Source organism: Plectropomus leopardus, chromosome 3, assembly GCF_026936395.1.
Source record: "Plectropomus leopardus strain MGB_pleo_1.0 chromosome 3, ASM2693639v1, whole genome shotgun sequence".
NCBI lineage: Eukaryota > Metazoa > Chordata > Actinopteri > Perciformes > Serranidae > Plectropomus > Plectropomus leopardus.
In genome coordinates, this window is record NC_142178.1 from 23,958,778 (window position 1) to 23,986,247 (window position 27,470).

Genomic DNA, 27,470 nt, shown 5'->3' on the forward strand with positions numbered 1-27,470 from the left:
TGTTGATTTAACCCTATAGTGAAGATGCCACATTGAGTAATACTCACCAATTACATTACACTGTACTGTGAATTCTTTCTCTCTTCTCCACCTATCCCCCTCCTCTCCCTCTCTACCATATGTAACTTCCAAAATCACATGCTGCATGATGCTGACTTCACTGTGTGGAGCCCAGCAGTCTGATGCTTGTTAATTGTTTTTCTGCTAGAAAAGGAAAGAAAGGGGTAGTGGAGTGGCAAGAGGAGGCTTGAGAGGGGGAGGGAGACGGATGTCAGAAATCAGAGGGACCCCTGCTGCCATGTCTGGATGCAGCATTGGCTGCGCAGTGAGAAGAGAAGGAGGGAGACGGGCAGAGTTGTGTCTGTTTGGCTGTGTTGCGCTGTGCAGTCTGGACTAGGTGCCCTACTGACAGCCCAAAGATTGATGGATAGAGCTGTGTATCGCACATAACATCAATTCTGTGCTCCTTTCTCTTTCATTCTGAGTCTCACTCCCTCATCACTCCTCCCTTCCCCTCTCTTCTGCTCTCCCCCTCCCTCCCTCCCTCCCTCCCGCCGCTGCTCCAGGTCCCTCGCCGGTCCCTCTCTTCCGTATTAGTTTCCAAAAGGCATCTTTAATGCTGCCAGAGAGCACGCTGTGAGGCAGCAAGAAAGCGAGGCTAGCGGATTGCAATCTTTGTGACAGCTTTTCCGCTTGGCAGGCTGCGTGTGAGCCGGGGAACTGGACTGGACTGTGGTGTTTCGTGGAGGAGGTGGGAGAGGAGGTGGAAGAGGGAGAACTGAGGGGCAAGCTGGACAGATGGAGGACGGCACCCAACAACTGGGACACTGCATGGTTGACATGAAAGAGCTCAGTGCCAACCCTGAAGGACTGACCGCTGCCGGTGAGCTGACTGCACTGTTGTCTGTCCGTCTGTCTCTTAATCTGTCTCCTCTAGCTCTCTTCCTGTGTCCTTTCTTATACAGTTAAACTCTGAAACACCTTATCTGCTATAAGATTTAGTCTGTCCCCTGTATTCTTCTGTGTCTATAACTGCATGTCCCAGTGGTGTCTAGTTTTTGCATATTTCCCTGTGTTTGTGTTTGCAGTGGTTCTCTCTCTCTAAAATGTACATACAGAGAGAGAGAGAGAGAGAGTGTGTGTGTATATGTGTGTGTGTGTGTGTGTGTGTGTGTGTGTGTGTGTTTGTGCGCGCGTGCGCGTGTGTGTGTTGGTGAAAGAGAGAGGAGAGAGAGCAAAGGGTGGAGAGAGAGTGAGGGAGGGAAACAATTCAGTTTTGAACATACAATGATCAATAATTATTGAATGCGTGAATTCAGTGGAGCGTCACTGTGTTGGATAACTTGTGCTTCAGGGACAGATTGTTGCAGTTATCACAAAAGAACATTAATTATACATGCCATTAGCATAAAGTGTTTTCAGGTGAGTCTTGAAAATGAATTAATTATTTAAAAGCAAAATGAGCACACTCTGTCTCACCAGCCAAATGATTTGTGAGTGCTAATGATTATTTGGAGCCACGTCATGTTTATAACTTAATGGTCAATTTCACAAATTATTTCAGGGAATTTATTTCAAAACTTAGTGGCTGCCTTTATACAGGTTTCGAATGAAGCGTTAAATACTTGCAGTGTGCTTGAATTAGAATTACAAATTGTCTCAGAATGCAGTCACTTATGTTGAAGACTGCCTTACCTAATTTTGGGTAACGCTGAATTTGATTTAGTGGCTTTAGTTAGAGGTTTGAAAAAACACTGCTTACATGTCTACAAATCGCCACATCAGTTTGAGTGCCTGTGTTTGCAAGCATGTTTCTGCCTGTGTGTGTGCTTTGCTTTTTACTGCAGTCATGTTCCACGCAGCCTGAATATGTTGTCACTAATGAGCGCTGGCAGAGGCAAACTAGATGTCTCAGTGCCCATCACAACAGGAGAATGCTAAAGAGATTAGCCATATCAGTGATGCCACAAAGCCTGCTCTCCAAGTTTAATACCTCTGCTCACCAAAAAGGACAGACACTGCATGCAGTGCCGCTAAGCATTTGCATTGGCATGCAAGCTCAACACCATCATCTTCCCCATGGGGATAAGTAAATGGAGGCGTACAAAGACGAATGAAAGCGCAATTCATGATGCCTTGTCTCCTTTGCCTCGAACCACACAGATACACGCTGAACCAGCTTAAATGCACAATTACACACATGCTTACACACTCACAAACACACACACACACATATACACACACACACACACACACACACGAGGGAATAACTGAACGTGTACATATCAGTACATCCGCACATAAATACTCACGTGCACAGATGTAAGCATGCATGCACACTCACACATGTGCTCATAACAGTTATGACCTGATTGCGAACCTTAGATATGTGCCACTATAAAATGACACAGTCACAGTGTGGCGATGACATCTGATAGGTGTGGGAGTGCGACAGTGATGACACACACCTCACTGTACCTCTGTTTTATTTTCCCCAAGCATCCTGGAAGACAAAAGGGAAGAGCAGAGCACATAATTACCATGTTTGGCACAAAAGACAAGTTGACAACCCCACATTATCAGTCGCAAGGTGAAATAGTTTATCTCCTCCTTCTTGACAGGAGAGAACAGTGGATGCTGCTCAGTACTTATTAAGGTGGGACTGAGTTGGCATTTTACAAACTCCCCACCATAAGGGTGAAATTATGTTATTTTATCTATTAACCATTCATAACATAAGTTGTGTATGAGCATGTGAAAGTTCAATGAAAGCTGCAACGTAATTTATGGATTTTTTTATTGTGCAATGCTTGACATCACAAGACTGTTGTGGAGCAAAGCGTCTCACTTTGTGCCCTCGTTAACCCTCCACACTCCATCTCCCATCGACGCGACAGTCAAGACCTCTCCAGCACACCCAACTGATTCACAACACTTCATTAAACGCTGGCAACAAAACCATCTGTCCCCTCTCAATCTCCCAGGGCAGTAATGTGACGATAACTCACTCTCCCATTCAGCACCACTTGTCCTAATAGGATGCCTGTTTGTGCAAACATCAATCGTGTTAGCGGTACGTTAGCCCGGCTGATGACTGAATCATCAGAAAGGATGTGCAGGTGTTGTTCAGGCAATTTAAACTACAGAAAAGAGAAGAACGGAGGTTAAGATGGGACAAAAGAAGTTGGAAGACAGAAAGAGTGCAATTAGTATGCGTGTGATGTAGAGTTGGTGTAGGTGTTGTGGTGTTTATTGAGAGACGGCCAGTTATTATCCCCAAAATGTGAAATCCCATGGTGAGCCAGCCACCTAAGTGAATTATTAATATCATCTCAAAATCCACAGTAAATGATATTCAAAATATAAACAGGATTTGTTCTTAGGCACAGGCTCTTACATGTAATATCTATTCATGAAGAGGATAAGCAGGAGTGATTAAGAATGTGTGCTTTACCCACTGCGAGGGGGTTTATCTGAGCTCTTTTTGGAAATTGCTTGACTTTCTTAGTTGAGCTGGAAGCACATGACGGGGACCGGAGCAGCGGCGGGCAGTATTTTGGAGCTTCTTCACAATTATTTTTGTGGAGTCAGGAATAACGGAGCAATCCCATGTGAAATCTGTGCGCGCAGTCCTCCACATTCCCTACTAGCTGGCAAGTGGTTATGTCACTGTGCAGTGGGTGAGGAAGCAGGGCAATGAGGAGGGAAGAGGGTTAAATGATCATCTGCAAGACGGACAACTTAAGTCCCTGTACATTAATTAACTTTGTCATTCCAGAGGAATCACCTAGTCTGCTCACATCCTAATAAATTACCCTCTCCTCTCCCTTCACCGTGGCTTTTTCCCCACTGATACCACCCACAGACGGGGGGGTGATAGATTGGAGGTACAGTGGGGCTGTGCTGTTATTTCTAGAGCCAGATGAAACTGCAGTATAGCGGGCGGGCACACCTCATTTGCTTTGGGCCCCTCTGGGAGTTACATCTGCATGTGCCGCCTGCCTGCCTGCCGCCTTGCTGAGCTTATTACCATATTCATAATGCCAGCGGATATCGATTTTAAATACCACACCTGTTCCACTTTTCTCCACATACTTATCCACACATTGTCACTGGCTCACCTGTGAGCTGCAGCGTAAAGGAGATGTGATTGAGATGGACAGTACAGGTGGCTGACCTTTCCCCGTGTAATGGCTAATTATTGTAATTAGACTGTGTGTATTTTTTTTTTGTTTTGTTTTTGGTCAGTCTGATTCTCACCAAGAGGTTAATGACATGCAGTGTGTTCAGTGCTCAAAGACAAGAGCGGTGTCACAGTGTACATAACAGGTGTTCTGTCCTCAGGTTGTGTACGCATAATTTGTCCGTGATTCTAATAACTGTAGATATCGAGTCGCAGTGAACAACACTTTCCAGAGCCGCACTATTAAACGTCATGTATTCGTCCTCAAAGATGCAGCATAACCTGTGTTGCCTGTCTTATCATCAAAGTCGCTGGCGTGATCGTTCTATAAATACTTGACACGCTCACAGGCTGTCCTCTGAAATTCAGACATCTTTTTAACTCCAGTCCTCCCCCTGCTTCACTATCAATTATATCTCGTTGCTTTTTTTGCCATGCATGCATGTCTCATGATCAGTAACCCCCAACCCATATCAGACCCAGACTCAACTTTACTCCTTATCTGTATTCAATTAATTCTGCAACGACAGATATTTTCCACCGCTTTTTACCACATTGGATAAGTTTGTGTCTAGCACAGATGGAGTCCTCCAAAGTAACTGGAATGTTCAAGTGACAGTCCCTTATGATGGCACCAGAGACAAGACCCAACAGCTGGCACTGTCTCAGCCCACCTAGCTAAAGGGCTCTCTGTTGCCACTACACAACATGTCATCCAGGCTTATTAAAGTTTCATCAGCGCTCACAAGGAAGCCTTAGTGGTGACAACATGAAGAGACATGACCCCTGAGGAATGTATGATTATGATGAGAGTCATGTAAAAACCAGATAGTACCAGAAAGTATAATTACATGAGTAATTGGCCTATTTGTGTAACCCTGTGTGTGTGCATGTATGTGTGTCTGTCAACTAGCTTATGTATTTCAACTATATGTGCACTTGATTAATTTAACTGTTGCTGCGCTTGTATGCATGACAGCTATTGCGTTAAGTTTGCGTAAGCCTGTTTATTCAGATGAAGCCTATCCTGAAAGCAGCTGCCAGGTTAAATTCAATGACTCTTGAGAAAAATAAACACTGCCAAATTAAAATTTTATTTAAAATTTTGGCAACAAAGTCGCTGAATTTTGATATGCAATGCACGCTGCTTGAAGGTGTGTGTGTGTGGGTGTGTGTGGGTGGGTGGGTTTGGGTTGGTTTTTTTTTAATTGCTAGGTATTTTCTCAGTCTCAGTAAGCAAATATGTCTCAAGAGGGCACCAAGTAATGCTAATGCTAATGATTCCCACAGTTTAGTGTGCTTTTAATTAGCAATGCCCACATTTTTGTTAGTTTTTGTATAAATTTAAATAAAATATTCCGACAAGTATATGTAAAAGAAGAAAAAAAAAATGCTGACAATTAGGTTTTTTTTTTTATTATTTTACCAGAAAAACCTCTTGAGATTAAAAATCTCTTTTAAGAGTGTCCTGGTCAGGATAGACAGGCAGGATAATAAGTTACAATCAGACAACATATAACAAAAATACAGCATCCAAATATGTGACTCAAAAATAAATAAAACATATACACACACAAAAAAACAACACAAAATTTAATTAATGCAAAGAAAATCTAAAATGTATGCTAGCAAAGGTGAGCCATGAAAACAAGAAAACAAGGGAAACTACAAACAGTTAGAAAGGCCAACTAGAATACAGCCTGACATTGGCATAAACCTAGATGATGACAAATACAATTCTTGCAATAGTGCTCTGAAATGGCAAAGACAAAAATTAAATGCATCTTTAAATCCTCCTGCAGACAATAAAAATATAGTCTCTGAACAGAAAGCATAGTTTTAGTTGTTTTTTTTTAGTTTAATGATGACATTAACTATTGTAGTCAGAATTTGAAACATTATTTGGATACTGAAAAAGAACGGAAACTACTGATGACGTGGTTTGATTTTAACACTCAGTCTCTCCATTTAAACAAGACCAGATACTGTGCCCCCTGCTCGCCCTGATTGTGGTCTGGTCCTGGTTGCGCCGATGCTGTGATCTTGCCTTTGGACAACTCCCTTTCAACATATGCATGAGACTGTCATCATCTCTCTTAACATCATCATAAAAAGCAATTACTAATTTCACACCTACCATGATTGTAATATGACATGCATCTGTTTCTATTATTGCTGGGCCCCCCCCCATCATTTGCTATTTACGACATCTATTGCTCGTCTGTCCGTCCTGGAAGAGGGATCCCTCATTATCCTCCACCGCTCCTCCTGAGGTTTCTTCCTCTTTTTTTTCCCGTTACAAGGGTTCTTTTTGGGGAGTTTTTGAGTTTTTCCTCGGGTGATGTGAGGGTCTAAGGGCAGAGGGATGTCGTATGAGGCAAACCATGTTTTGTGATAATGGGCTCTATAAATAAAACTGACTTGACCAAACTTATCAAGTCTAACTAATTTACAAACGACTTGTGATAAATTCTTTTGAAACTGAAACAGTAAAATCCTGTTTTTCAGAGTGATGATAAAAAATTTAAATATGTAATTTTCAGCATAATTAAAGTAACATTTTTAGTCATTCCCTTTCAACATTATTGTATAACATGTAGGAACTCCTCAAGTAAAGCTTCATTATGTGCTTTATATTGTTGAGCGATAATTACCTTTAGAGGTGCAAATATTTAAAACAAATAAAAAATAAAGTCTTTTTTCATTAAAGTACAGTCTTGAACTTCTACATTTGAATTTAAAGGTGCTGTAGGTAAATCTGGAGAAAGATTATTGAGTTTGCCACGGTATGTTTAATTTATAATATTCCACACTAAACATTCATAACATTGCTGTGATCATGAAGCTCCACATTTATTCCCGCAAGATGGAAATCTCTGACGTTGTCTTGGAACTTTCCCTGACGGTTAAAGAAAACCAACGTTCTTGATACTGTGACATTACTCAATTTATCGTTGGAAGATCACAGGAAAAAAGAATGCTGAACAACTGCTAATTATACAGATAATTTGCCCCACCTCAGGTTTCTTAAATATTTGCTCTGATAATGTTTTGCTGGCAGGTGTTCCCTCTCTTTACAGAGGGTCAGTGGTTTGTTGTGTTTTTGCTGGATAGTCAGCTTTGTGTCTTTCCAACATGCAGTCTTGTCTCGCACGATTTCTTACTTGAAGATTGCATCATTTTGTTGTGTGATTGTTGTTTAGTTGGATCAAAGTAGACTTGTCCTCCGCAAAGACCTTGAAGTGTGATGAAAGGCTTTAGAAATAAACTGACCCAACTTGACATAAAAGCTGCCAAAAAAGTACGATGACTGAAGTAATTATAATACACAAGTAAATCATTTTTAGCGAAGGATCCTCATTATATAAAACGACTATTACCTAAAGTGGTGTGGCTCCCATACATCAGTAAGCATCGAGTATCCATGGCCCATTAGTGGGGTTGATGAGCCTTAGAGAGGCCAATTGTGTCCAAGCACCCCAGGAAGAGGATAGCAGCATTAAGTGGTTTAGGGCCCCTCTATGTGTTGCACCATCGTGCAGGTGTTTCATCTGTTTGGTGTTTGAATGGTCGCGTGTCGGACTGGGAGAGTGATGAATGAGAGACAGCGTTGGCGCCAGATGATACAAGTAGTCAGTCCTCTACTCATCATTGTGGCATAAACCCTCAAGGACAATGGATACCTAGATTCTCTTGTCCTGACACTCTCAAAGAATGCAGTGTTTTTGCATAATCTAAATTGAACAGTTAGACTTATCATTGTGGCATTTTTGGATCCTGTCATGCTTCTGGCGTCTTAGAAAACCATCTCTAAGGATTTGTTGTTGTGCATAGTTTTTGTCTCCACAGTGGTGCCACACTGCTTAAAAATGCATCCGATTTCCACCCCTTTGTCTGCTTAATATTCTGCGTGTGGATTATGTGGTTATCCCTTTTCATTTGAAATAGAGGGACACTTCTTAAGTGCTGAAAAATGGGGTAAAAAGTCAATTGTAATGAAAATTTTCATCCATGAAGGTAAACCATAGACTGTATAAAATAGTGGACAAAGCCAACATGTTGTCACCCATTGGTTTGTAGACTGCAGTTTTGTTTTGAAGCCTTGAGTTTGTAATTTCTGCTGTAGCAATTTCTTCTTTCTTTTTTTTAGAGCCAGAAGTGACTGTATTTGGGTGAGAGGGTGGAATTAACCCAAAGGCTAGCTGCTAGCATGGTTTGCACAGTACATTTACAGAATTCATTAACTTTTACAATGCTAATTTTTGCTAGCAAGAAACAGGCTTAAAACTATTACAACAAAATGTGCTTACCAAAAAAAAACCTAAACATCTGACATATTTGAAGGTCCTTTTTAAGTCTTAATATTCCCAAATCATGAGCAGGATTTTTTAAGGAGACCAAAGTCATATAAATAACTTCTATGAATTGAAGACACACAGCAACAGCAACAGCAACAGCTACAACTACGCAGATACTTTGTATTTGTGGTCACACCATGGTTAGGTTTCCCAACCAACATTTTCACTCTGATAGAGACTGTCAGCGGACAGCACCCACCTGTCTCTCAAATTGGTCACGCCCTTAATTATGCCTAACTGTAAGCCTTCATGACATTTAAACAGGTGAGTTATAAAAAGAATTCAACCCCTGTACAGTTGTTGTGGATGTTAACATTAGCAGTCGAGGCCCAAAACTTGTTTTGTACCAGGCTGTAAATATGTTTATTTCTGCTGTAATAATAATAAAGGTGAGCATTTTAACATGGGGGTTTATGGGACTGACTTTGTTCTGTATCCAGCCTTAAGTGGCCGTTAGAAAAACTGTAGTTTTTGGCACATCCATGTTGGGTTCATGTTTCAACCATGGTGGTTGCCTTTTTAAGACATGCTAAACATTTATAGTTAACTGCCTACTAAATGTGAGGAATTTCTGTTATTTTTGTTTAATGTCTTTGAACATTTCGGACTGGCCATGCTGTAAAAAACAAATTATTTGAAAATGACAGCTTTGACTCTGAGACATTTTCCACTTTCCTGACATTCTGTAGACCATTATATTAACTGATTAATCATGAAAGTAATTGTTAGGGTAAAAAAAAGTTAAAGTTATCATTATTGGGAGATCCACATTGTTTAAGAGCTTTATATGACATTCAGAGCATTAAAATAGCAGCAAACCACTATTTGCTATGTAAAGATAGAGTGAAGTACTGGCATCCTGAGTCATGCTACCTCTGTGTGTCTACTCTGTGCTTTGTTGTGGTAAGATGGTCCTGCCACATGTGCATGTCAGTGCATTTGTGTATCCCACTGGCTAGCTAACTGTCCTCTCTGCACTGCCTCATACAGCAGTTACCGCTGATATTGCGATGGCATCGTTGCCGAAGCACAATCCCGCCCCTCTGGTTCCCCCCTGCTCAACAACGTTAGATCTCTTAGCACAGTTTCCATTGTTTAGCACTGTTTATGTAGCTATATATTGTTTTATGGAGTTTTATTATTCATTTTTTTTAATAGGCCTGTTTGTATTATTATCATTATTTATTTTATTTTATTCAAATATTGTTGCTGATATCTGTCGGTATGTTCAGCTAGATAACGTTGTTGAGATAGTTGTTCTTTCTCTGTACTGTTCCATGTTAAAAAATAGCCGTTAAAATGTGCTTTGGCAATACTGTTTGATTATGGTCATGCCAACAAAGCCTTCTTGAATTGAACTGTACTGAGTTAGTCACTGTTAGCTGCTAGTCATAGGCTCAGCAACTTCCATATTAAGAACTGTATCCTGACAAGTCATACGCTCTGAATTTTGCATAGAGACCCTTTAAACCTCATTGAAGTCTATCTTTAATAGTCAATGTTCTGATTCATTTTCAATGTGTTTTAATGTCTGTTTTTTCCATTGTTCTAATGTTAACTTTTATCTCCCACTCTTTCTACTTTTGGCTCAACTCCAACTATCTTTCTTTCTCTCTCTGTCTCTCAGGTGTTATTCTAACACCCAAGCTGCCTCAGGTGGAGTTCAGCCTTGGTAAGTCCCCGTGTTTACTCTGTCAAACAAGGGTTATTCGGAGAATATTTCCACACTTTCCTGACATCCTTGTAAGCATATTAGATAAAGGACACATGGACTAGCTTGCATGGTTGCACACTTGTCAAATGTCAAACATCTCTCAACACAGCAAGGTTTTATGGCCTATCAGCCCTCTTGGCCAAAATAAATTCAAATGTGACTGCTGTAAACACACACCAACACACAATCACATGCTGACAGTAACACTAATGCAGAAGTCAGTCAGAATTAGTGGCATATCTACAGACATCCTTAATCTTTTCTCATTCTGACACAAACACACACCCCGAGTGTGGTTAGAAGGGACAACTCAGAAAGAGGCATAGAAAAAACATTAGACAAAATGTCGAGAGGGTCCTTTTGAACTTTTCGTGGAGATGGCCTCATTCATTTTTCATGCGACTGAGATGCTGGAATTCTATTTCTAGACAATTCATTGTGGCTCAGGTCAAGTTTCCTAAAGTGAAAATCCAAACAGAAATATTATTCCTATGGTCTCTGACAGAAGAGACTGACAGCTTCAAAGACGGTATCTGTCTCGGCTCCATTGTTTGTGTCTTTTGAGGCAAATGCAACAAAGCCTCCCCACTGTTGCGTTCACAATAAACAAAGAACGACTGAATACAGATATTCCAGGAATGTGGCTACAATTTCTACTTCATCTCAGGAAAGATAACGAATCCGCCAATGTATCCACCCTGGTGTCACTTGATGACCTCCAAGCCTGGACAGTGCTTAGTGTGCGTCCATGAAAACTGTTTTCAATGTGTTTAAACTGCAACTCCACTTTGATACCTCATGAATACCCCTGATAGCCCCATTGCCATTACATCATTACATAGAGGGCAAAATTACAGTGAGCCATAAAGACATGTAATCAGAGTTCATTTATATAGAGTGTGTGGAGCTCAATGGGAGGGTCATAATTGTGAAAACGTGCACACAGCTGGGCGTGTATGTGCACACATAGTCGATACAGACGCACAAATATATTCTTAAAAAACCCCCACTAAAGCCTTTGTAATGATTCCTTTGGTTTCTAAATGTTCAATTTATTCACATTTCTACTGAAATTATATTGTAGGTTGAGGTTTTGCACTTGAATAGAAAAACAATTTGAATGTAAATTATCTGTCATGCCAGAAACTACAGCTGACAGCTGGCACGGAGAAATGCCATGTCCCTTTTTAATTGCCCTGGTTGAATGTGTGCTGATGTGTGCTCAATGTACAGTACATCTGTCAAACCCTCAATGACAGTGTTTAATTTCTAGATTTTTTTTTTTTTTTGTAAGATATGTGCATATTTTATTTCTATCATTTATTGATCTCGATAAAAGAAATGTTGAAAAGTTGAATTACTTTTAAGCTCTGCGGGGGGGGGGGGGCCATGTATAAATACTTGACATGTGTAATGGATTCTTTTTTGAATGAGAAATGAAATGGTGCTAAAGTGATTATTAAGAATTGAAACTAAGCATTCATCCTACAGTCAATCACAATCCCCGAGCCTCTATGTGTGCTCAGCAGGTGCTAGCTTGCCAGCTGCCCTGCGGTAGCAATAGTCAGGCTAGAGCGATGTGAGCTAAATTTAGAGTCCTTGTGAAACTGAAACTGAACTTTTGAGCATTCTGCAGTTACGAGAGGGATTTGAATTAAATCCTGTGCATTTCATTGGTCCGCTAAAAAGTGGGTGGGTGAAGTGTTTAGTGTGATACAGAGCAACAGGGGAGTCTGCTGCTGAGCAGGCTGTCAGCTCAACATACAACCTCCTCATCGTGAAATCAGGAGGATGACGACAAGATGGAGATGAATTAGACCTTAGTCACATTGTTTGAAAATGAAGGTTTTTCCCACTGATATCCAAACGCATATCTCCTCCTATCTCTCCCCATATTACTCGTTAGCTTGCTACAACTCACAAACAATTAGATGAACTTTTCTGAACACTCCTGAGTGCAGGATGTGTCAGCAAACATTTGAAACGGTTTTACAGAAAGAGAAAAGTCGGGGATTTTGATGTAAAAATCTGAAAAAAAAGGTTTTATTGCCATGTAGGTTTTCACTAGAGGAAATAAAAATAAGGCAATGTGCTGTGACACTCAGGTACTTAAAAATAGAATAGAAAAATTTACAAAAAAAATGCAACGATACTGTTAAAAAGTTCTACAACATAACAAATGTGTACTGTAGCTGTTTCAGAAAAAGCTCTACAGTTTTGTGCAGCAGGAGTACCAACTAGGGGATGTGGAAAAGTTCATACTTTTGCAATCTAATACTGATTTTTTAACCTATGTTTGGCATATGACACAAGATAAATGATCATTTAATACAGTAAACCAGGATTAACACAGGGAACATATATTTAATTTCATGAAATACGGTAAGTTTAACCACTGAAACACATTACTTATAGAAGAGGTAACTCAGTGTAGTGTAATGAAAATTAGAGAGAAAAGAAAACATAAAGGATCATTCACAAGCAGACAGGAAAGAATACAAACCTGAATCTGGCAGCCCACACAAACTATACAGACTCTAAGAGACAGTAGTAATTATTTAAAGACAACAGAAAAATAATAATATTTTTATATATATTTTGAGGCTGCTTTTGAAAGAGAAAAATCTTAAGTCTTCAGGAAGGTTACTTGAGCAACTAAAAGAACAAAAACCAAGGGCAGCTTCACTTTCAATCGACCCTCAGTATATCAGATGACTCAAGAAGTGCAGATGATCTGTAGCTTTTGAGCATGTTGATCGCACATTGTGTAGGACGGCTGTCCAGTAATTTAGCAAAAGAACTTAAACTGCAGCGTGTACTGGAAGCCAGTGCAGTAATATGAAGAAAGGTGAAATGTACAGTGTTTTCTTTTTGTAGTGCCTTTTAAAACTCTGTACCAACAGGGAAATGAGCCTAAGGAGTAACTATTGATTATTAACTGTGTGCATATGTCCTTGTGTTTGTGTGTGTGTATAGGAGTGGTGCCTAACTTTCACAAGTAACTTTGGAGCTAATTAACATTTAATTGCATCATTGAAGACAAACATGTCATTTAGGAGAAAAAGGCTGCTCTTGTTGCCAATGATAAAAGGGGAATCCCAGTGATTTTTAAGCATAAAGATCCAGTTACTCGTCACAGGGAGCATCACTCAGCCTGTGAAAATAGCAAACTTAATAAAGCGTCATTTCAACCTGGGCTCTAGATTTAAAGTATTTAATAGAAATGCTGTAAAAAAATTGAGGGTGTAGGGTTTGAAAGTGTGTGTCTTGCCTCCTTATGTGACATTTAAGGAGGCAAAGGGTGTTTTTCATTATGCTGAAGCGTGTCCTTGCTTCCCTCCTCCCTCCTCCCAGCAGGATGTGAGAAAGAGCCGCGTGGATGGAGCCGAAGCTGCCATATGAGAAATCTTTGGTTCCATAGCATCAGTCTTAGGCTACAGTAAAGGCCATTTCATAGTATCTGCGCCCGCATGTCCATAAGGGTTTGCTTTTGTTCCATGTGACATAAATGTAGTCATCCACCCATGTCTGCAAGGGTCCAGTGTTAATGTATGCAAGAGCCTATTTTTTGGGAACACAAGGACTGTAGGCATAGCAACTACACCGACTGTGCATGCTCCAATGTCTTATTCCAAATTCTAGTCCAGTCGAAAACACTGCTGTCAAGCCTGCTGCAGCCGCCTCATCAAAGTGAAGTTAGTTTTAAGTTGGATATTCAACAGACATTCACTCCAGACCCAGCAGTATCTTTAGTTTCACTTTCACCCAGTGTCGGTGATAGAAGGACGGTAAGCTCACCTCCCAGCCTACCCATTACTGACGGAGGCTGTACTATGAAAAGAACCTCATCCATGGACAATCAATTCTGAATGTATGTCTGAACCTCGGGTCAGTTACTGCACTACATATAGAGGTGCAGCATTAATATATCCCGCCACTTGATAAAAGGCTCCAACTTAGGATACGCCTGTGTTTCCTCACTCTGAGCCGCCCCAGAATGCTCCTCTCTCCTTGCTTCTTGTCTCCTCAAGGTGCATTAAATGGACTGGATGATCCTCCTTAAAAGTGGTAGGAGAATGATTTCCAGGTCAAGGAGAGAGGAGGCAAGAAAGTTAAGATAGCATGACAAAAAACAATAAAAAAATAAAAAACAAATTCATAAACACGTGCACTTATTCTGGTCTTTGCTGCAGCCAGTGACATACCTTAAATTAGCCAGATGAATTTAAAGTGATTGATTAAAGTTCCACAGTATGACCAGTTATTAATTGATTTATATTTGTTGCGTCAGAGGAATGTTTGTTTTCAAAGACATGACACAGAAAAAGATACACACACAGCAACAGTGGACCAAATTTATATCAACTGATGTATCGATAGATAGATAGATACATAGATATGTATATTCAGTTGTGGGCCTAAGATCTTCATTGCCAACAGCTGTTTTATGTAATTGTAATTGTTGTGCATATGATAAGAATAAAGAACTGATCTTGAGTGTGAAAATTGACATCAAGGCAGATTGTCCATGGCTGCCAAGGGTACAAAACTCCTACTTAAGCGAACTCTTCTCCATTTCAGAGTCCTGCATCTCTGACCAGATGGAAGTAATATTACACATTAGTTTGCAGCTGTTAGTTAATAGCAATTTATAGAAAGTCTCCTAGCATAGTGTAAAAAATATGCACCATCCACGAACCATATGCTGTTAAGATATGCAAGTGACTAGATTTGCTTCACTCATCAGTCAAAAAAACAATGGTAATCTATTATGTGCCTTGTAGAGTTTGAATATTCACTAGCCATTTGGTTGATGGATAAAAAAGTTAATTTTGCATGCTGAGACTAGTAACACAGGCTGGGAAAACATTTCTCCTCACTTCTGCACAGATATAATAGAATACTGTGGTCAGGCTCATCACTTGCTGGATTTCACTATTGTAGCTTAGGGCTCATTTTTCAAACCAAAAATAATGAAGGGATTTGTGTGTGTTGGTGTGTGTTTTGACACTGTGTCATAAAAATCTGATGTTAAAAATCTCCTCTTCCCCAAATGTAAGATATAAACAAACAAACTCACCGGTGAAATTTAAATGTGCACATTCTGCCACTTTGAATACCAACCAATTTAAAATGCTGACTCTTGTGCCTTAGTGGAGACAGTTTGTGGGAAAGTTATTTCATTTATATTTCTGACATCAGACTTTTGATTGGAAGAAATGAAACTAACAGTTAATTATTTGTCTTGTTATGACCAAGCACCATTTCACTTTCAGAACCTGCTCTTAGACTGCTTTCAGGGAAACAAAGGTCTGATTTTGGAGAGGCAAAATCCTCTCCGTCTCCCTCAAAATTTGAACTCTAAATAACATTCAGATGTACTGGAAAAGTGAATGATGTTAAAGAGACTTTCACATGAAGAACCCGGGCACAGATCCAAGTGCACTTGACCACAGAGTCCAGTTCACCTGAAAGCACATCTGGGTGAAAACATTAGGTTTAGACAGGAGGTGAAAGTACCATGACGTGCTCCAAAGCTTGGAGCTGTACCCTCAGACAGCGCTCAGAAGCTGGAGAGCTGGCCATGAAGCTCTAGGGCCACCCTGGTCTATTGTATTGATTATTGGAATCTGGTCGTATTGTGTTTTCTGTATTATTTTAGTAATGGCCTAGCGTCACTGTTAGACGAGCAGACACCCATATACACAAACACACACACACACACACACAAGCAGACAGACAGAGACAAAAGATTACCTGTATGTGTCATTAGAAAAAAAGCAGATAAGCAGAATTGCTACTTCAGCCCTGCAGTTTGTTCAGAAATTATATTTTTATTATTACAGAGAAAATAAGGTCAAAAAGGAAAAAGGAACTGTTGTGTACTATTACTGAATTACAGGTACCAGTGTCAGTTCAAATGTAAACATTACCCAACCCTAGTGAGTAGCAGGCGGAAAGAAAGGGTTGTTCTAGACATTATCTCCAAAATATAAACAATAGCAGGCTTAATGCGAAGGTTGACTCAATTTTACAGGCTTAGGATCAAGTAGTTGGAGTTCTTTTTTACATTTTTTACATTTTCACTTAATAGCCGGAACAAAATACCAGGTTGATGATGGAAGTGTACTCCAGTATGGAACATTAATAATGTGAGAGCTGGGGAGGGGGAACAATGTATGAATCAAATTAACCTCAATAGTGTCTCATACAAGTGTGTTGACAATGAATATACACTTATGCACATTAATACACTAATGCATATTGTATTGTAATTTTAAATATTTTGCACACTTGTCCTTTCTTTCAAGTTTTCCGTTCTTTTATCAAAGTGTCTGTGTAACTGATGGACATGAAATGCTGAATATCAGGTCAATTCTGTGCAGTGATTAACCACAGTTAAAGCCAAAGTGGACTCTTTATTCCTACAAAGACTTATGCAGAAGTCTTTTGTTCTTTTTCAAGTAATGGTCTTGGTTCTTTACAGTAGTGGCACAGCGGAGCTTTGAAAAGATTTTTTTTTTTTATTTCAAAGTGAATTTTTTAACACTCTTCAGCAGTATTTGAGCTGGAGTGTTACAAGACAGAAGGTTTAAAAATATATTGTCAGTATTCAAACAAAAAAAGCTTTTCCCTTTATCTTTTGCATAAATATCAGAAGTAACAGATGCAAACTTGCTGTGAATGTCAGCTTGACAAATGCACTTTGAATTATACACGGCTCCTTTCCTTCTTGAGGCTCCATTCCCAAATGAAACGACAAATTACAGGCATTATATTAAAGTACATCATATGCTTGTCAATATCTTATAAATTTACATGAGTGATCAGCGATGCTGTGCAGCAGGTGAAGGACTATTTATCACAACACGACAGCTCCTATTTTCCCTCAGCTTTCCCAAGACCCACCGGCAAACAGGTGTGCAAATGGTGGCACATGCGAATAATGTTGTCAAATTAATTGAAGCGTTGAAATAATTATCATGATGAATAAGCGTCTTTTGGAGATGAGCATATATTCCTGTCTCCTGTGGTAACTCCCAGGGCTCCCCTCACGATTAAATGGAATTTAGATTCATTGTGAGGTCTCAGAGGCCCACTGCATTAAAACTCATTTCCAGCAAATTCATCTTGAAAGAGCTCAGCATACTCCAATCACACAAAATAAATACAGCATAGTAATTGAAGCCTCCAAGGATCGGCAAACATTATTACTCCAATTGCTTGATTGTTATGGTAATTTAGGAATCAGTCTCAGTATACTTTGGTAGTTGATTCGCTTGACTGAAATTGCAAGTCACGTCATTGTTGAATTAATTCTCACCTATGCCAAGGCAGGTGATTCACAAGTAAATTACCAAAAATCTACAAATATAATGTTCTTTAAGGCACTCTGTCTTACACTCAATCCATTATTTGAATCTCTCACTTTAATAGACCAAACTCATCTTTCCTCCGTCCATGTCACTCCCCCATTATCTTCCCTCTCGCTCAGGCTTCCTTCCTCAAACTGAAAATGTCTCTCTAAGGGACTCCCTCGTCCATTCCCTCTGTCGCCCTTTTTATTTCCCTTTCCTGCCACCCCCACCCAGCATCATAATAGCTCTGACCTTAGAGGGTCAGTTGAAGTGTCATATCCCTGTAAGAGAGCCAGTCCTGTGATGCATGGTTGGGCACCCAGTCCCATTTCAATCACCAGTCTGGCTGTGGTTAACTGTGCAGCAGGGTAGAGAAGATCCCTCAGGCCAGTCAAATATACGTCCCCAGAGGTGACTGATGGCGACCATCAGTGACTTATCTGCAGTATCCCCTCTTGTGTGTAAAAAGGGGAAAAAGGTTATGATCGTGTCCAAAAAACAGAGAATGGAGAATTTAGAGAGTGAGGGGGAGCAACAAATTGGATGAAGAGGTGATGATCTGATGAAACAGACTGAAAGGTTTTTCCCTTCAGTCTGTTTCATCAGATCATCGATCGTGTCATCGATTGAGCTCTTTGGAAATCTTTGTGGCCTCCAGTGATTATATTTGTGTGTCATAGGCAGTCAAGGCATGCTTTTTTTTTTTTTTTTACCTTGGAATTAGGTTAAAAAACAGAAATGAGAAGCAAAGTTTGTTTGTATTGCCTTAAAATTGATCATTTAAGCTAAAGCAATCTTACCTTGTTAGATAATAATCACTTATTACTTTAGCATGTTTTGAGTATTTACATTTGGTTTTTTGTGTGTGTTTGTGATCATGTTAAATATGCATCAAAGCCAGCATTGCAGCGGAAAAAGCCACTCCTCCCATTCATTTGACTGCGTCTAGGCTGCAGTGTTGAGGCAGAGAAAAAAACCTGCAGTGGCCTGAGGTGAAACGTTGAAACAGATTCAACTTCTGGAGAAACGCTACCTGACATCACCCTGCAGTGAATCAGTTAACCAGTGATCAGACCAGAAAGATGGCTACCGTCCACCGAAACAAGTAACAGACTCCCCTGCTAACAGTTAGTATTACAATGAGTAAAGAAATAACGTATGCATTAACAGCTTGTTTGTACTATTCTACAAAGGAAAACACCTTGTTTGTTTGTGTGCACAAGGGTGTCTTTTGTGGCAGAAAAGATACTACAACATTGATTTTTTTTTTAAACTCTGCAGATCTTTTAAGCCAACAGAAACTTACTGGGAAAAGTTACTGAGTCACTGAGATGGGGAGATTGGCTTTCAAAAGCTGATCTCAACCTTCAGCTACCCCACAAATGAGCCATTTAAAGGACACTCCTACACTGCCGCACAAGCTTGCAGCTAATCCTCGTCGCACCTGATTTTGGAATGCGTAATGTGTGATGCTTGTTTTACGTAGCTAGACTAATCACCATCACTTGTAAGAATAATCAGAGGCAAGCTTCTTTGCATTTAAGTAAAATAAAACCAAAGCAAATATCAATTGATGAGCCATAATATGCTGTCAGTGAACATCAGTGTCAGGAAGTAAGCTTGTTTGTTCCTCTGTGACTTTAAACAGTGTGTTAAAAACATTTTGCCCAGCTGCTTCAGATAAGTTCCCATCAGCCTGTACGAATGTTGTCAGTATTTGTAGGTGTGTTTTTTTACAGTAATGAATGGATCCTTACCGAAGACTAAAGTCAGGCTGCATGGTTGCACCATAGTACTTTTAAACAGCAATGCATTTTCTGTGCCAAATTTGCCTTTTTGTCCTGTTTGGAACATGACTTAATTATGCACTAGAAATTAGCATGTAATTTAATGCATTTCTTGATTTTCTGTGAAGAACAATTTAACTAATGATAATTAGACTTCCATTCTCTGTCCATGTTACTGAAATATGCCCCAAAATAGATATGGATAGGCATTTATACTGCCCTTTCCAAGTTGTGCATTACTTGCAACATCAGACTTTGTGAATCTGAGAGAGCTATAGATCTGCTCACAGTAAGACAGTAGGTTCCTGACATCCTGTAACCTTGCATTTGCTGATACAGTTCCCATAGAGTGTGGCAATGCATATAACATATGCTTCAATTGTATGTGTGAAGACAATATGTTCAGTATGTCTATGGGTGCATACACAATTACACAACCTTTGCACCTACAGTGTTAACACAATGGGCCCTCTATCACAGGCACACAGATGCTTGTTATGAATATTTGTGCCTATGAAGGTCTTTCTCAAGGCTTAGTTCTGGTTCGTGCCTGCACACAAAACTCCTCTGCTTCAGCCTCCATCCTGCATAAGCAAATGTGAGACCTCCTTTAATGTGAGGCCAAAGGACCCGGCACCAGGATCTTAAAGAGAGAAAGGGAATGAGGAATCAGAAGAGCCCCTAAGAGATAGTACATGCACAAGCTCTGCTGCACTGCAAGATATTCTACTCTTCTGTCTTGTAGCCTTTTCCCAATAACAACTGCTAAGAGAATCAGAGGCTCTAAATGTTACTGTCATCCGTACCATCACCAATCGTAAGCATTTTTGCTGCCATCTTTTATCCTCAAGTCAGTCTTTCAAGCTTGGCACACACTGCACGGATGGAGCCTGATTTTAACATCAATTTGGACATCTAGCATTTGAGAAATTATGGTCAGCTTGCAGTATGAGCTATTCCAAGGTCATCTTTTCCTCGCCTTATTTCAGAATGTTCATTACAAGCTGTACTGAGATCATTTGATATTATTGGAAAGGCATTTTACATGTTGTGGTTAACCATTGCCTTTATTATGCTGCGAGGAAAATATAACTGAACGTTGCTGCTAAAACAGACTGTATTGTGTGCATCTGTCCAGCCACATGTGGTCCACATTTGCCTTTTTTTCTTCTTTCTTTTTGTTCAAAGTGAAGTTGCCTTTATCTTTTGTGGAGGCAGCTATCACGTTTGAATAAAACTTTGTGTAAGCACCCTTACTTTGACCGGGCGATTGATCTGTACACTGTGTACATAGTAGTCGTAGGGGGTGTACTGTGTGAGTGATTAAAAGAAACATACAGTGTCTGCCCAGCTTAAAGGAACAGTGTGTAGGGGATTTAGTGGCATCTCGTGTTGAAGATTGCAGATTGTAACCAGCTGAAACTTCTCCCAGTTAGAATTCCTGTATTGTTCATTGTTCAGGAGGTTTTTACTGGGAGCTGAATTATCTGCAGAGGTCTCTTCCTCTTCAAAAACAAATGGATCCGAGCATTTAAACTGGCAAAAACACTGAAAAAAGCAGTTGCACCCTACAACTCAGTGTTTGTACACTGTATGACCACCCTTGGACATGCACACAGGCACTGACAGGAAATGGGAATTGCAAATCTACAAAAACAGTCATCAGTGGGTTCATTGCAGCTAATCTAAACATGCTGAACATGCAACCACACACTTACTGAAATTGACACCCCAGATCACGTCAACTTTATCCGTGTTTCATTTATTCTCTTTGATTACCTCCATGGGTTTTGTGGGAAAACATGAGCTGTATATCAATACTTCTTAATCCCAGTTCTGAGGACTCTAGTTCTTAGTCTTACAAGGTGCAGTCATGCTGCATTATAGCCTTGGTGTTCATACAGATTAGACGGCCAATATTGAAATTATCCAGGGGGTTTTAATCTTGTTACAGAAACTCTCTTTGTCAAATCTAATAGATCATGGTCTTTACAGTATGAGAAATGTATGGTGTACTTTTTATTCTTGCTGTAAAAACTGTTTCTAAAGGCAATAAATCCGTAAAATGTGTAAATCTTTATATATCTAAACTACAGTCTGTTTAACAAATGGGTTTATTCCCACATCATTCCTCTATTTTTATATTAGTAGCAGAACAGCATCAGTAATGCATGTTTCTAGATGTCCCTTGTAATAGCTGCATGCACTGAAGTCCATTTAAAGTTACTCCCTTCAAGATTCGCTCAATGCCCCCCGCTGTGATGGTGCTCTCTACTCCCGGACTCTTCTACCAATTCACAGACGAAACTGCGACTAAGTGTGTCAGCTCAAGGAAGTAGAGATGGAGTTGTTAATGGCTTTAACAAAGAGCTTCTCAATTTAATATTGCAAAATGAGATGCATTTTGAAACCCTCAAGAGAGTTTCATGACAAGACATATCCCAGAGAATTGGAGGAGTTAGCAATTTAGTTTAATATAATGCAGTCAAAAGCCTTTTTCAGAACTGATGTCAGATGGTTTGAATGGAATAGATGGATTTTTTTTCAGTGCAATCTTAGTATTTTCAGATTCTTGTTTAGATTCTCACCAATAGTTATTCAGTCACTACAAGGTCAGTTTCATATCCACTAATGACCTCTTGACTTGTTAGTGTGTGTTCGATGTTTGTCCAGTTTTAAAACCAAAGTATTTGTTTACTTCATCGATCATCATTCAGGATCTTATGTGATGATGTAAAGACACTTTATCTGTATGATCTTTATGCACCTACTGGAAAAAGATACAGCATACCTCACAGAATTTTTTATTTTTTGTGATATGTTCCTGTTTTTTTTTTTTGATAATATACTGGAAACGAGCTACTGCACAGGTTTAGGGAAAAGAGAGGATTATATACGGATTATATACAATTATATATAAGATTTTTCTTCAGGCAAGATTTGAAAGCAGATCATGGAGTGCTCCAGCAATGATGTTTTTCTGATGCCAGTGCAAAAGCTGGCATTGCCCTGGTTCCCTCGTCAAAAAACCCATGCAGCAAACAAACGTTTATGATACTCAATGTTTTGTTCAGCAAGATAATCTTCACAAATGAACACTGTTTTTAGGATTTTTGAAGCCTAAATGTAATTGCCAGATGTAAAAATTTTAAAAAAAATAAATAACAAATTGCACTACGGTTGCATGACTTGACATCTCTTAACACAACGAGGCTGTAAAACCATCTTCAGCATGATGATGTCATGTAGTCTCTTTTAGTCACTTTTAGCAACTGCGTTTTTTAAGAAACATAAAAGTTTCAAACTCCTGTGTGGTGTATTTACTGATGTATTTTATGTTGTAGAACAAAATGTGAAAGTCTTGTGACAGACTAACTAAGACAAACTAAAAACCCGTTCAAAAAAAACCTTGACTTCAAAAGGAGGGAAGCGGGAGGGCTACAATGCTAACTCGTTTAATTCCTGATCCACTCTGTTATGAGTGCTTGGGTAAGGACAGATGAGGAGCACATGTTCATGCATGTGTTTTGGAAGTACTGAGCAGCGAATTAATATTTAAGACTTGGATTACATTGCACAAGTTGTTTGAGATTTAGTTAACAGATGTTTTGATTAGGGATCTAAACGGTTTACCGCTGCACATATTTTTGACGCATTGGTCTATCAGTTTATTTTGCTGTTGTTCAGTTTATTGTTCAGCTCTACCAGCGGACTCTGATAGCAGAGCTGCTCATTCAGTAGTTACCGCTAGTAACGCTGTCCTGACCCAACAGTGTTGCTATGGAAACACTGTGCACACCCTACAGTCTCCCTCCAGGTCGACCTGTTGAGCAAGCAGCTAAATATTGAAAACCCCTTTAGCACTGTTGTTGTTGTTATTTTTATTGTTATCAATGCTGGCTAGCACCATTAGCATTGTCAGCACAGCTAGTGATGCTAAAATAGTCAACAATGCTAAACAGGTTTTGCAGCTGGAGCTGCTTACTCACCGGGGCGACCTTGGGGGGGCTAGGAAAGGTCTCTCTTATGTCTTTTTTTATATATATATTAACAGTTCAGTTACCAGTTAATGGGCGTTTGCCTATCGAAAGCAAAATTAACCACGGAAAACATGCCTATTTTTGATTTTCTGTTATTAAACATGGTCCCCAATCACTCAAAAAATCCATATGTTTGCTGTTTTGCTGCACAACTAATTGTTATACAAATTGTCATTTTGTGGCTCACCAACAGATGTAGCAACAGTAACTCAGTGAATGGTCACTTATAGTGAGATGAAGTTTTTCCTGATATAACTGACTGACCTTTTCTCCAAAAATTTAGGTTTTGTGTCATATCAAGACACTTCAACATGCATTACTTTATGATATAAAAGCAGCAAAGAAATCTCTGTGGTAATTGTCATCCAATTAGTATGGCGTTTAGTCCATTTAAGTCAGTGTTAATGTCATGTAAGGTTTACTTATTATTGCTATGGCTACTTTGTTAATTATTACTGGAGATTGTAATTTAGACTGCTGTTGAAAGACAATATTATGAATCATATGGAGTAGATGATCAAAAGTCAAAACTCCAAAAAATATCAAGATACTAAATATTTTATTATAATGAATGCATTAAATTGAATGAAGTTTATTTTAAGATTCTCTTTTACAATAGTCGTTCTTTTAGAAACAACAAAATCTCATACAGTTATCAGTATGTTTTATGAATGACTAAACTCTCTTTAATTGAAGCTTTCTGAATACCTAACACTCAGCCAACCTTCGACGATGTTTCTCCTCTATATTTGATGAAATGTATTCAGTTTCGCATTAGATAGGTTGAAAAGGAATAATAAAATCAAAGATTTTAAAAAGGTTTGAATATTGTATGCTGAAATCATCACCTTTTTTCCTCTGCTTTCTTGCAGAAGACTGTGTGACAAATGCTCATTAAATCCCTGCTTTATTTGTGATGCTGCTGTTAAAAAAATCCAAGGACAGTCACCTTGACAGTACAATCAGCATTCAAGCACTGCTAAAAACCTTCTGGTTCCGTCTTTTTCGATTTAGAATAGCTAAATATCACCGGGTTTGGGAATGTGTGTGTATACAAAGGCAGCTGCATGCTGTATACTGTATGTGTCTTTGTACATCTTGCAAAATTTGAAATGATTAGTTTCTCCATGTGCACACTGGGAAACAAACACTTCACTGCGTAGTTTTTCTTATCTCTTTACCTAACACATAAGAGAGAGTCGGATACACCACCTCTAAACATGTGAAAGAAAGGTCTACATTTTTTTGATGCCCTGCCACTGAACCTTTCATTCCTCTCTGCAACTTTATTCTTGCTCTTCATTCCTTTTAAAATGGCTCCCACCAGACCCCTTTTCATCTCCAGTTGCTGTTCAGTTGTTTAAACATTAAAATCAAGACCAAGAAGATGGAACTGCACACAACAAAGCAAGCTTCTGCCTTTTCAGATTATTATTTTATATACATACTTCACTTTATTGTACTGTACTTTTACTATGGCATTCAACATGTAATATTCTGTTTTAACAACCAATCAGAGCAGAGGTGTGTCTAATGCAGTTGTCAGTCTTATCGTTCACTGCCCGTGAAGTGTGGTCAAACAGTTCAACTAGGCAGTGCTGATCAAATAAGAACCAAAATGTTTTTTTCATGGTTGCCCCCTCAAAAGATTAGAATCATCAGTCAAAGAATCCTTAGTTGACCGAGATTCATCAAGTAGAGCAGTCTTGAAGTGTACCTCCGGGGGCGATTTGGTTCTGAGATGGAGCCGCTGATGGAACCCTCTTCGCTTTTCCGTTGCTCTCTGATACCGCTGCAGAGCCAGAGTCAGGGTGACTGGAGGAAGAGAGGTTTTGCCTAGTCAGGCTCAGAGATCAAGTTATCTTTTGGCCTATGTCTAAAATTGAATTCACAGCTCACAGCAACTCAGTACAATACTGTCTCTCGCTTTTGTTTTATATATAGTGTAGTGGCAAAAATTATTATTGCACATGTCCGATCCCTTGTTAGCGTACTGAGCAGGCATTAGCGCGAAGGGCTAACTTGGGCTTGTATGTCACGTGAACATCGCTGTCACCTTGAATGTCCTTCAGAAGCCTGTTTGAATTCTTAAACTTTGTTTGGGAAAAAATTACTAATAGTCTTTTATTTGTATAGAACAGCTAAATACGATTTGATTGACAACACACAGATCAGCCTATAATTCACTTTCTGCATTTCAAATTTCTTTTCTATATTTTTTTTCAGAAGGATATTTTTGTTTAGTAGTAGTTTCTAGCTGGTCCCGCTACTGGGTCCAGATTTCTCCTTAGTTATTAGTTCAAAGTCTGTGCATGAGAAATTACCACATATTCAATTTTATTTGACAAAATATAAAAAATGTGGGCTTAGAACACAATGAAATAAAACATTGCAAGAATAAAGTACAATTAGTTAAAACCAGGAGCCTTTCTAGGAATTGATGACATTTGAGTTTTAGCCTGGACCTCTGTAGGAAAAAAATGCCTCCTAATATGTTCTGTTTTTTTCAGTTACATTTTTTTTTTTTTTGGAGTTTTGGATAATTTTTTAAAACTTTTGTCTTTAAAAAGATGTTGGTGATTTTTCTCTAAAAACTTTTTTTATTTTGTTAACTTTTGAACAAAACTTGCTTTCCAAACCAAAGTCAACCAAAATAAAGATCGATGAAAGGACACCATTTATCACAAACAGAAATTGGAAAAACAGAAATTATTGTTGGATTTTCAAATTCCCAGTGGAAACTGCAGCCTAAAAAGTTCTTATTATTGTTTCAAGACTAGTACAAAGGCACAGCATGCTAATAGGCCAAATAAAACCAAGAACACGGCAAATAGTAACTGTTCTTGAAAAAAAAAAACTCTAACTCTACTACACGAAACTGCACGTGAAAATAAAAGCTATGTGCTGGAAATTCATTGTGTTTCAACATAAAATGTTTTCTGCAAACTTGACATGGTCGCAGGTCACTTGCCGTCCACTCAGAATGGACCTACAACCCACTTTTGGACCATGACTGTTTTATTTTACTTTTTAGCTGTAAAATGAGGAAGTTTGTGACCCAACTGCCATGATGAAAACAGTGGAGTCAAAACTAAGCACCGCCCAACGGTCAGGTCGCAAACTTTCTTACTTTACAGTACACAGTAAACTAATATATGTATCTAAAAAAATAGTTTAGGTGAGAAAAAGGCAAAACAGTCACAGAATCTTGATTAATATTTGATCAGGGCTGCCAGCGTTGACAGATACCTCGGCTTGGTTATCCAGCACAGTACATTCAGGTCAGTGCCGTTAGAAGTAATACAAGGAGGGAAAGGAACATGATTTTTTCACAGATATCTGTCTCATGTAATACTTTGAGGATGTAAAGACAGTTTCAGCCGATATGACAAAAAAATATTTTATTAAATGCTACAAATTACAACTTTAATCACGGTATATTACTCTGGTTTATGCTATTTACACAATACCAGACTCACAGTCCATTATTTAGAAGGTGCCACTTTATTTGCTCTTCTATAGTTCATATTTGTGCTTCTACTCTTATACTAGTTGTATCTCATTTAATTTTATCTTGTTTTTTATGCCATTGTTTACTTCTCTCTTTAGGTTTACTTATTTTTGTCTTTGCGGCTGTTTGCTGCTGCAACAGCTGAATTTCCCCGCTGCAGATCAATAGTCTTATCATTCCTCATCCTATCTTGCTGTTTTTTAAATGGAATTTCACCCATTGAATGATATTATCTAGACTTTCTTTTTTTTGCAGAGTAATGTGCAAAACTGACCAGGCATTGCAAGCAGATCAGTTGTTGTTTACGTGCCAGAATTGTGTGGGTAGATAAAATGCAGCTCTTGGACAATATCCAAGGAGGTTACTGAACACAAATTTGTCATTACAGTACTCAAGTGTATACAAATGTTCATTAATGCATAAATTCTGAGACATATGGTGCAGTTCACTGGGTATCAGGTCTGATGTTTTTATAGGACTTTGATTTGAAGCAGATGAGAATAGAAGAGTCACGTCTTA

General features: G+C 39.1%; 1 protein-coding gene across 2 annotated transcripts in view; it reads left to right on the top strand.

Annotated features, from left to right (window-relative positions):
• Nucleotides 1-560: 560 nt before the first annotated feature.
• Nucleotides 561-27,470, top strand: part of inpp4b (inositol polyphosphate-4-phosphatase type II B) — a 170,936-nt gene continuing 144,026 nt past the window's right edge. Inside the window, exons 1-2 of one of the 2 annotated variants that reach the window (XM_042484477.2) lie at nucleotides 561-883; nucleotides 10,169-10,213. In XM_042484477.2, the coding sequence (XP_042340411.1) occupies nucleotides 799-883; nucleotides 10,169-10,213 (130 nt within the window). In that variant the 5' untranslated portion in view covers nucleotides 561-798. The remainder of the gene's footprint in view (nucleotides 884-10,168; nucleotides 10,214-27,470) is intronic. The other variant, XM_088075915.1, reaches the window with a different exon arrangement.